The sequence below is a fragment of the Lycium barbarum genome, chromosome 2 (assembly GCF_019175385.1).
Source record: "Lycium barbarum isolate Lr01 chromosome 2, ASM1917538v2, whole genome shotgun sequence".
In the NCBI taxonomy this organism is placed as follows: domain Eukaryota; kingdom Viridiplantae; phylum Streptophyta; class Magnoliopsida; order Solanales; family Solanaceae; genus Lycium; species Lycium barbarum.
In genome coordinates, this window is record NC_083338.1 from 129,196,615 (window position 1) to 129,208,007 (window position 11,393).

Genomic DNA, 11,393 nt, shown 5'->3' on the forward strand with positions numbered 1-11,393 from the left:
AGAATTCAGCCAAAAAGTTGTAGAAACTTTACTGCCGTAAAACTTGAAGTAATTTAATTTTAGTTAAGGGGTAATTTAGTTGTTCAACATTTGAAGGCTATTTTCGTAAACCAACTTTCAACTATGGAGCTTCCCACTTTTAATATAAAATGATAGTAGAAAAATATTAATGACGACCAGTTGTGGTGAATCTTTTCCCCACAATTCTAGATAGTAGAAAAGAAAAGTATTAATGATGTCAAGGTTGCGAAATCCAATTTGGAATTGGATTCACGGGCAAAGTCCATAAAATGGGGTTTAGGAAAAAAGGTTCATAGGTGATGTAAGTAACATAGACTCTCTTACCAAAAAAAGAAAAAAAAACACTTTGCTGAAGGTGTGAGACTGTGAGTACATACCAACCCAAAAGAGAAAATACGTGAATATAGTTTATCTTTTCAACAAAGCTACAAGTGGGTCCACTGAAAAATCAAAATGGTGGCAGAAAATTCATGGCACACCAATCTTGTGAATATTGATCCATCTAATGCAGGGTGACTTTTGGGTGAAGCAACTAAAGCCGACGTTTTAGGCCCCTCATTTTCGGGAGCCCCACTTTTCATCAATATAGGTTATATATTTATTTATTTTGAAAAATTACTGTTATAGTAAAAAGAATTAGTTAATTAATTAACGGAAAAGAAGGCCTCTAAATCATTAAGTAATGTTTACTAATACAAATAAAAATTAAGACGCCTCATTGAAGTTTGGCTTTAGGCCAGCCGCCCCTGATCTAATGGTCTATCTCTCGCCTGCTGGCCTACATCAAAAGTTGTCATTAATAAAACTCTTGGATTGAGCCAGCCTACTACTATGGAAAAGTAAATGGTGTATGTTTTCTTATCACTTCAGTTTCCAAAAAGGAAAGGATTACTCCTATAGTTTTACTTTTCAAACATTCCCATATTATATAAACACGAAGCTAAGCATGTAACTCCACACCATAATATCATACAATATACAATTGTTTACCTTTCTGAAATGGAGACTCAAAACTTGTCCTTCATCTTCATTTCACTCATGCTATTTATTTCCTTCATCTTCCTTCTATTTCAGATATGGAAGGACTCAAAAACAACCCTTAAAAAAAGATTGCCTCCAGGGCCATGGGGGCTACCTTTTATTGGGAATTTGCACCAATTAATGAATGGTCACCTACCCTATCATACTCTAAGAAGTCTATCACAGAAATATGGGCCCATCATTCACTTACGTCTTGGAGAAATATCAACCGTTATTGTATCTTCTCCTAAAATGGCAAAAGAAATTTTGAAAACTCAAGATCTCAAGTTTGCAAGTAGGCCTGCACTTATGCATGGAGATATTGTTTTCTATAATTACACGGACATAGGAAATTGTCCATACGGCGATTACTGGAGAAATATGCGCAAAGTGTGTATCTTGGAACTTCTTAGCTCGAAGATGGTCAAATCATTTAGCTCAATTCGACAAGCTGAGATGTCAAGTGTTATTTCATTGATTAATACCATGCCTGGTGGCTTGATCAACCTATCAGACAAATTTAATTGGTTTACAAGTTGTGTAACTTGTAGGTCTGTTTGCGGAAAAGTGGTCCATGATCAAGATAAGTTGATAATGCTGGTGAAGGACGTAATGTCACTGTCCACGGGATTTGAATTGGCTGATATGTTCCCTTCGCGAAAGTGGCTTCATAAGTTCAATGGATTGAAGTCCAAATTGATGAAGGCTCACGCAAAGGTGGATGTACTTTTGGAGAATATCATTAATGAACATAAGGAAAATCGAGCAAATGGTAAAAAGGGTAATGATGAGTCTGGAGGTGAAGATTTGATTGATGTTTTACTAAGAGTCATGGAAAGTGGAGAAGTAGGAACCCCAATCACAAATAAGAATATCAAAGCAGTTATTTTTGTAAGTGTAGTTTCATTTGATATTTGCATTCTCTTATTCTTTTTTCTTTTTGCATACGAAATTTTTGAAGATATGCTTTATGCTAGAGTATAATCTTGAAATATTAGAAATTGGGTTTAGAATTTTGATGGTTTTAATTGCATGCAGGACATGTTCGCCGCAGGAGCTGAAACGTCATCTTCAACAATTATTTGGACAATGGCAGAATTGATAAGAAATCCAAGTGTCATGGCTAAAGCACAACTTGAAGTTAGAGAAGTCTTAAAGGGAAAGAAAACATTTGAGGATACTGATTTGGAAGAGCTGAAGTATCTAAAATTAGTAATTAAAGAATCATTAAGGCTACATAATCCGGCTCCTCTATTACTTCCAAGGGAATGCAGAGAAGAAACAAGTATCAACGGCTACATAATACCTGTCAAAACTAGAGTCCTAGTGAATGCATGGGCAATTGGAAGAGATCCGAAATATTGGCATAATCCAGAAAGCTATATACCTGAGAGATTTGAGAATAGTTCTATTGATTTTAGAGGAAATCACTTTGAACTACTTCCATTTGGTGCAGGAAGAAGAATGTGTCCAGGTATGTTATTTGGTTTAACTAATGTTGAACATTCTTTGGCTGAGTTGCTTTATCACTTCGACTGGAAGCTTCCAGATGGAGTTAATTCGAATGATTTGGACATGACTGAAGCAGAAGGCGCAACTGCCAGCAGAAAGGCTGATCTTTGTTTGATTGCTACTCCTTTTGGCCACTCTTGATAATAATAGACATTTAGTGTTACAAGCTACATGTGTTGTCAGCTAGTGATGAATAATAAGTTTGTACAACAACTTCGTGTGATCCTTTTTACATTAGTATCTGTTGCATTAATATAATGACCGACTTGTCAACTAAATAAAAAAATATATCTATACTATTAGGGTTTTTGTGCCATTCATATTAAAAATTCATCTTAACCAATGATGTGGTTATTTGATCTCCTTCGCATTTCCATCTACTTACGAGTAGATAAATTTTCACAATCAACTATTGATTTCACGGATTGAAATTCCTTGAAATTTCATAACTATTTGTTGCTTCTTTAAACACTTTTATGTGCCTCAACAAACTAATTATGTTGGACTTATGAACTATGCTCATCACAGGAAGTTGGTTTGTAATAAAAGAAGAAAGTTGCTACTTCTAGTGCTTTATATCTCCTTTTCAGCTGCTTATGGCCCGCATGGGCAAGAATTACAGAGAAAATTGCAAAAATAGGATCACAATTAGGGATTGTTTTGGACTTTTTATACCCGCTTAATAAAATATTTTAAAAATGACTTTAACTTAAAAAGACTAAGAAAACTTGTGTGAAAAATTGAACGTCAAGCGTAGTATTTATCCATGCGGCTAAACTAGTTACCAATCCAATTGCACTAATAAGTTCTCCGATAAAACTTGTGAATATTTGAACAAGCGTATGTTTACATTCTCTCCATTGTGCATCGCCAAGGTGTTGGCATTTGATGTTTTGATGATTTACAAAGTGAATGAACCAGTTCTATGAACATGTTAATCTCAGAATTCATATGCGAGACAAACTGAATAAACCAGGTCCATGAACATGCTCCATCTCAGAATCCTACTACGGGTAGAACTCTTGAATTAAAAGATTCTGAGATAAGTACTTGGAAGAAAAGATATAGGAGTCTTTGGAAGAATTATCTGAGATAAACTTCAGACTCCTAAAGTGCATATATGAAGTTGTATGACACGCAAGAGCTTGAAGTCAACTCAAACAATTTCCTCTTGGGCCTCATCAAGTAGGTGTATATATGCCCTCTTTGGAAGAAAGTTACGTACATACAAAAAAGAAAAAAGAAGAATTCGAGGAAATAGAGTAAAAGCAATATTTGTGAGTTCTGAGGAAAGTATAGAATTTTGTATTAGGATTATTTATCGAGGGAAATAGAGTAAAAGCAATATTTGTGAGTTCTGAGGAAAGTATAGAATTTTGTATTAGGATTGTTTATCGAGTTGTACCTTTCCAGCTTTCTTAGAAGCATTGGTAATAGGTATGAGTTCTGGTTGAACTCAGTGTCATTTTTAGGGCATATTGTGGCTGCCGATGGTATTCGAGTGGATAGTCAAAAGATTGAGGCCGTGAAAACTTAGCCAAGGCCCACAACTCCTACGGAGGTTCGTAGCTTTCTGGGCTTAGCAGGCTATTATAGGAGGTTCGTTGAAGGTTTTTCTTCTATTTCTGCACCACTCACAAAGTTGACCCAGAAATCAGCAAAGTTTCAGTGGACAGATGCTTGCGAACGTAGCTTCCAAGAGTTAAAGGGTCGATTGACTTCTGCCCCAGTTCTGACACTTCCAGAGGGATTGGAAGGATATGTTGTTTATTGTGATGCTTCAGGTGTAGGGCTAGGCTGTGTATTGATGCAACATGGCAAAGTGATTGCGTATGCTTCAAGGCAATTGCGGAAACATGAGCAGAATTATCCTACCCATGATCTAGAATTGGCCGCGGTGGTTCATGCATTAAAGATATGGAGACATTATTTATATGGTGTCCACGTGGATATTTATACAGATCATAAGAGTTTTCAATACATCTTCAAGCAGAAAGAGTTGAATTTGCGGCAACGACGATGGTTGGAATTGCTAAAAGATTATGATGTTGATATTTTGTACCACCCCGGAAAGGCGAATGTTGTGGCTGATGCTCTTAGCCGTAGATCGATGGGGAGTCTATGTGATGTACGACCAGAAAAGGGAGAAATGGCCCGTGAGCTCCAACAGTTAGCTAGCTTAGGAGTCCGAGTAGTGGACTTAGGTAGCAGCGGAGCTACTATTCAGAATTCTGCAGTCTCGTCGCTAGTAGCAGAGGTGAAGGAGCGACAATACGAGGATCCCATGCTAATGCAGTACAGAGATACACTCCCTCAAAAAGAGAAGTCATCATTTGATATTTCAGGAGATGGAGTTCTCCAATACCGAGGCAGATTATGTGTCCCCGATGTGGCAAGTCTACGCCACCAGATATTGAGAGAAGCTCATTGTTCCCGTCACTCCGTTCACCCCGGGGCGACGAAAATGTATCATGATCTTAATTCTATATATTGGTGGAATGGGATGAAGAAAGATATAGCGGAGTTTGTAGCTCAATGTCCAAATTGTCAACAAGTGAAAATCGAGCACCAAAAGCCGGGTGGGTTATTGCAAGCTATAGAAATCCCAACGTGGAAGTGGGAAGTGATTAATATGGATTTCATTACAGGGCTGCCCCGTTCTCGACGTAAATATGATTCCATATGGGTGATCGTGGATAGACTCACAAAGTCAGCTCATTTCTTATCGGTCAGAACGACCTATGTGGCAGAAGATTATGCAAAGCTTTATCTTAAAGAGATAGTGAGGCTTCATGGTGTTCCAGTGTCTATTATCTCCGATAGAGGGACTCAGTTTACAGCTAAATTTTGGGAGTCTTTCCAAGAGGGTTTAGGGACCTGATTTAGCCTTAGCACTACATTTCATCCACAGACCGATGGACAAGCTGAACGTACTATTCAGACTCTTGGGGATATATTACGGGCATGCATGATAGACTTTGGAGGGAATTGGGATGATCATTTTCCACTCATTGAATTTGCTTACAATAATAGTTATCATTCTAGCATTCAAATGGCATCGTACGAGGCTTTATATGGGCGGAAGTGTAGATCCCCGATTGGGTGGTTCGAAATAGGAGAGGCTCAGTTGATAGGGCCAGATTTGATTCAGCAAGCCATAGAGAAAGTCAAGCTCATAAAAGATCGGTTGTTAGCGGCTCAAAGTCGTCAAAAGTCCTACGTGGATAATCATTGAAGAGACTTGGAGTTCGAAGTGAAAGATTAGGTATTCTTGAAAGTGCCTCCAATAAAGGGCTTTATGAGGTTTGGCAAAAAGGGAAAACTCAGTCCCCGGTATATTAGGCCATATGAGATTGTGCGCAAAATAGGAAAGGTGGCCTATGAATTAGATCTACCTCCCGAGTTGGGGTCTGTTCATCCGGTATTCCATGTCTCGATGCTCCGAAAATGTATTGGAGATCCTACTTGGATCGTCCCAGTAAATGATGTGCAAGTGATATAGAAATTGACTTATAAAAAGGTACCCATTGCCATATTAGACAGGCAAGTACAGAGGCTTAGAAACAAAGAGGTAGCCTCAGCTAAGGTTCTATGGAGAAGCAGTAAACGAGAAGAAATGACGTGGGAAGCAGAAGAAAGTATGTGATCTGAATACCCACATTTATTTCAGCCCTTGGAAGAAGTCCAAGACGAGACGTTAAGATCCTAAGGTATGTGTGCTTTCCTTTTATGCTTTTGGTCGTGTGTGGCCAAATTTTTATGTTATTGCGTTGTAGCCCTGTGTGGCATCGATATTATGGGTTGCTGTGACAGGATTGTAGTGCCATATTATAGGGGAAACTCTAGCAAAATTTTTATAGAATTCCCGAACACCTTAACATTCGAGGACGAATGTTCTTAAGGGGGGAAGAATGTTAGACCTCGAAAAATCTTCCGTTGGTACGTAGGTGAATGAACTAGTAAGGAGTGCGAGTATGCGACATGTTCATGAGTAAGCGATGGCGCTCGACGAACTCTAGAAAAGGTTTCAAAGATGTTAGAGATGGGGGAAGAGGATTTCCAAAGAGAAGGAAAAGTAATTGATAAGTATCGGAAAGTAATTACGAGTAACGAGTTAGCAAGGACTTCATGATGTCTTGAAGAGGAGTAATAATGTCCCTTATATTGGTATTGAAGTGTTGAACAAGTGTTAAGGAGGTTCCATAAGGTTTGGGGACCAAACGAAACGGCGAATTGAAGTTCGGAGTCACTGGGGATTATACGGCCAAACATACTGGCTGTATAATTTATACGGTCTGTATGTCTGGACCGTATAACCAAGCCAGCTTGGCCAAACTCTCTGGACCAAACATACGGCCAGGACATTCATTTCATTTCCCTTGACACCCCTTCTCTCTAAAAATATCTCTCTACATTTATTATACAATTTTTCAAGGATTATTAGTCATCAACAACATTAAACAAGTGAATCAAGAGTAAGAACAAGTGATCTAGAGCCAAGAAATCCAAATGGAGCAAAAACTAGAGTTTTGCTCAAGGTGAAGCATTATCAACTAAGGCTCGTTCCTACGACATATAAGGTAAGATTCATGATATTTATACATTGTTTAAGGTATTTAAGAGTCGGAATACTTGGATTGTAGAAAGGCATGACAAAATGGGTCATGATTATGAACTAGTGTCATTTTGAGAAATAGTTTGAATTGAGTTACCTTGGTGTGTTGTGATGTAAATATGATATAAATGATGTTGAAAGAATGAGATGAACAACGCGTGTGAATGAACATAGTTGTGTGTATTATAGCCATGAATATACGTGAACTAGGAGCAAATTGAGAAATCTAGATAATGTGGGTAATGTGGATGATTAATGGCTATTGTTATGATATTGTGAATGTATTGTTGATGTTTGGGAGTTGTATTATGATATGGGCAAATGTTGTATGAATAAAGGAGATGCTTCCCGATTTTCTCTAGCTTTAGCCATGCGTGCTAGTTATCGATTCTAATGATAGTATGACCTTAATGAAGGTAGAAACGTAAACATCGGAGGAGTACGTGCAAGTGTAGAATAGTTCAACGAAAATGTATGTAAGGCTAACCCTTCTTTAATAAGGCATGGTTCTTGGCCAAATTCCTAATTCCTCTATATGAGTATGTTGTCTTCATATGATTGATATTCCAAGCTCATAAGCTCATGACCTTTGGTATGTGCTACGATTGTACTACGCTCCTCATATGACGAGTAAGCCTATAATGTAGACATAATGATAATGATCATGATAGTAATAGTAATGCTAAAGGTGCCTATGGACTAGTATACTTATATGTGCCTATGAAGGGCTATAATGGATCCCCGAGCTTATAACGCCGGGTAGAATATATGTATATAAATATGTATAGAGTATGTATACGATTACGAAACGCGCGCACACCTCTGCAGATGGTACGGATAACCCTGAAGCCTTGGTAGGGCCAGGTATGAGTAACCTTGAGCCTTGGTTGGCCAAGTATGTGTGAAACACCGATCCTACGAGGTCGGGTATGTTATGTAAATGCTATGTATGTATATATGAATACGTGCTATGTATAAGATATGACTATGTATATAATATGAATAGGAATGTGATAAGACTATGTACACGAATGTAAATAAAGGCAAGTGAGTGCCATGTTGGTGATATTATTGTCTCCCCTCCTATGCTACTTCATATGTTGTTTATTATGCTTCTAAACCGATGATGATCATGCTTTACATACTCAGTACATTCTTCGTACTGACGTCCTTTTTGTTTATGGACGCTGCGTCATGCCCGCAGGTGCACAGGGAGACAGACTTGATCCATAGTTGTTCATTCAGAGATTACATACCCGAGCTCCATTTCCTTCGGAGCCATAGCTTTTGGGTACTCATTCTTTTGTGTATATAATTATGGGCATAGCGGGGTCCTGTCCCGCTCATGTGTTATGTTATACTCTTCTTAGAGGCTCGTAGTCACGTGTATGTGTTTAGATATGTCTGGCCTTGTCGGCCTATGTTTTGTATGTCATTTTGTCGGCCTCATCGGCCATGTACATTGATGCGGCATAGACGCCTTTGATGATATAATGGTGGTGTTGTCCAAATGGGACTAGTGTGATTCCTGAATAGAAATGTATGTTTAACTATGTGGCTCACCCAGATGCAAGTATAAGTATAGGCTAAGGGGTGCCCGGGTGGGCTAGCACCGGGTGCTCGTAGTGGTCCCTGAGTCAGGTCGTGACAAGTGGCTGAGTTATGATATGCATGCAATGACAGTTGATAATTGCAGGAAAGGAAACATATAAATAGTTGAAGCAAATATACCCACATTAAATTGGAATCCTTATGGTTAGAGCCTTTAAGTCCCTAGCAAAGTCGCCATCTGTAACGGTTGGCATTTTTGCAGGCGGGATTAGCGCTCAGAAAAGCTATTTCGAAATCGTCGGTGCTCTTTCAGACTTTATTTTAAAAGAGTCGCCACCTAATTTTTAGGAAATTAGGAAACCAGTTTTGAAGGGTTTATTCATACGCCGCGAAAAATCCTTCTTAATCCAAAGTTCTAGGTTAGGGTTCTGGTGATCTCCTAGGAAAAGTGTTAGGCACCCTAGTATTAGGTATCTGAACTATACGGGTAACCTTCGATTTCCAATGTGAGTATTTGCATGAACTATTTCTTTGGTGTTTATTTTCCGCAAAAATCTATTATGTTGCATATAATTTTTGAAAAAAATTGAATATATTCCCCTTACATATAGGGTATTTAGGTTCGGATTTATAATATCCGGGTAAAATTAGTTCCTTTTACATATAAGGATAATATTGTTTTGTAAAGGTAAGAGTTGTTTTAAAAGTTTGGAGTAAATGAAATTCGTTCATGCTTAGACTCGTACATGATCCGGGTTAGTCTGTTTAGTACGTTTTCAGAATACCTTTATTTAGGACTTTGCTTATTTAAAAAAAAATAGTTTGCACAGATTTTACAAGAGTTCATCCATATAATCAATTTAATTAACTTGATTCCCAGAATTTTGCCTTAAATCCTCTAATTTGCTCATATAATACAAGAACAAATTTTGTCTTGGGGCTTAGGCCCAAAATCTCGCCCTTTTAAAAAAAATGATTAGAGTTTATTTAGTTTTTGGCCCAAAAATCTTTTTTTTTCTTCAGGCTAAGCCGAAAATATATTTTCTGTTTTACTTTATCGAAAAATTTGGTTATATGGGGCTTGAAACACGACCTTCTTGGATTGGGCTTTTGGCCCTCAAACTCTATATTTACCTTAATTTATTCCTAGGAAACAATAATGTGTACAGATCAATACAAAATGGATTACACCTATGTGTGCCTAAAAAAGCCATTCTTTGATTTTGTTTAAAAGGGCAGATCTCGTTTTACAGCAGGCCTACCATTCGCACAGTTTTGGGAAAAAAGACCATACTTTTGTCTGATTTTTAACTTTAAAGAGACAGAGCTCATTTTATAAGAGCATACCATTCGTACAGTTTTTAAAATCCAATTCTTTTGTCTGAACGAAAAATAGGATTTTTTCTTTTGAAAAGGATTGAAACTTGATTGAAAAGAAAACGTTTCTCTTAGTTTTGGAAAGACAAAGTTTGGTTTAAGGAAAGGAGATAGCAACACATCATTTCTTGTAAAAGATGGGACTGATTCTTCTATTTTCTTTTTTACCTTAGCCATTTTCATTTCTTTTTGGAAAATGTTTACGCTAATCAGGGTTTTTAAAAATCGTGTTTGGGGCCTAACCTCTAACTACAGGGCATATGCACCGTTCACCTAAGATACCTAATTCAAAATGTAAAGATTCCAATAATAACGTGAGTTTATACAAATACAACATTTCAAACAAGAGAACAAATTGGCATGATGGAATTTAAAAGAGGAAAACGAAGTGAGATAGGGGCGTACCAAACCCCTTAAAAGCCATTTTAATCCATGGTTGGGCCTTCAGGCCATTCTTACCCATGGCTGGGCCTTCATAATATTATCTTCCATTTTAGACTTAATAATTTGAAAGAATGTTCCTGTTGGGGCTTTGGCCCAACAGGCTTGCTGGACTCTGGCCCAAGCGACCGTGCAGTAGGACGAAAAGGAAAGGAAATAAATTAGTAAAGGTTCAGGTAGATTTAACACTATCAGGATTATACATTCATATATATATATATATATATATATATATATATATATATATATATATATATATATATATATATATATACATGTCTCCATTCTTTAAATCTATGTTTGATGTGTTATACCCCGTATTTTTATACGTCGAATTATTTGCAAAAAGAATCGACTCAAGTTAAAGACGGGATCATTTTCGGATACAAAATCTGAACCTTTAATTTTCAATTTTTAATTAAAACATAAGTTGTTTATAAATTTTATTTAGCATAGAAATATTATTAGAGATTAGGGACTAATTAATTATGATTAGATTATTAAGTAAGAATTAGGGATTAATTAAAATTAATTAATTAGCCTAATTATTATTGTGGGCCCCACCCAAATTAAATATAAAAAAAAGATGAGTCATAAGGGGTGAGGGTACGTGTCCAATATAAGGACACCATATATATATATATATGTGTGTGTGTGTGTGTGTGTGTCAATGACTAAAGTGAACAATTCACTTTCATTTCCAAATTGGAAGCTTAAGAAAAGGAAAAAACATATGCATAACCATGGCAGCCATGGTTCGGCCAGCCATGGTTTTTAAGAAAAAATTTGCTTTCTTGTTGTTGATTAAGTTTCAAATTGAATTGCAAGTTCAAGGAGGTGATAGCAACATTGGATA

The 11,393-nt window shown here is 37.2% G+C and overlaps 1 protein-coding gene across 1 annotated transcript; it reads left to right on the plus strand.

Moving 5' to 3' along the window:
* Positions 1-826: 826 nt before the first annotated feature.
* Positions 827-2,882, plus strand: LOC132627197 (premnaspirodiene oxygenase-like). The gene is made up of 2 exons (XM_060342390.1): positions 827-1,932; positions 2,080-2,882. Exons 1-2 carry the CDS (start codon positions 1,021-1,023, stop codon positions 2,692-2,694), a joined length of 1,527 nt encoding a protein of 508 aa, XP_060198373.1. The 5' UTR covers positions 827-1,020; the 3' UTR covers positions 2,695-2,882.
* The last annotated feature ends 8,511 nt before the right edge of the window (positions 2,883-11,393 follow it).

What these genes read in the sequence shown, in the direction of transcription:
- LOC132627197 (XM_060342390.1), top strand. Translation starts at nt 1,021, where the DNA reads ATGGAGACTCAAAACTTGTCCTTCATCTTCATTTCACTCATGCTATTT. An exon ending in ATATCAAAGCAGTTATTTTT is followed by an intron (nt 1,933 to 2,079) that starts GTAAGTGTAGTT and finishes AATTGCATGCAG; the next exon opens with GACATGTTCGCCGCAGGAGC.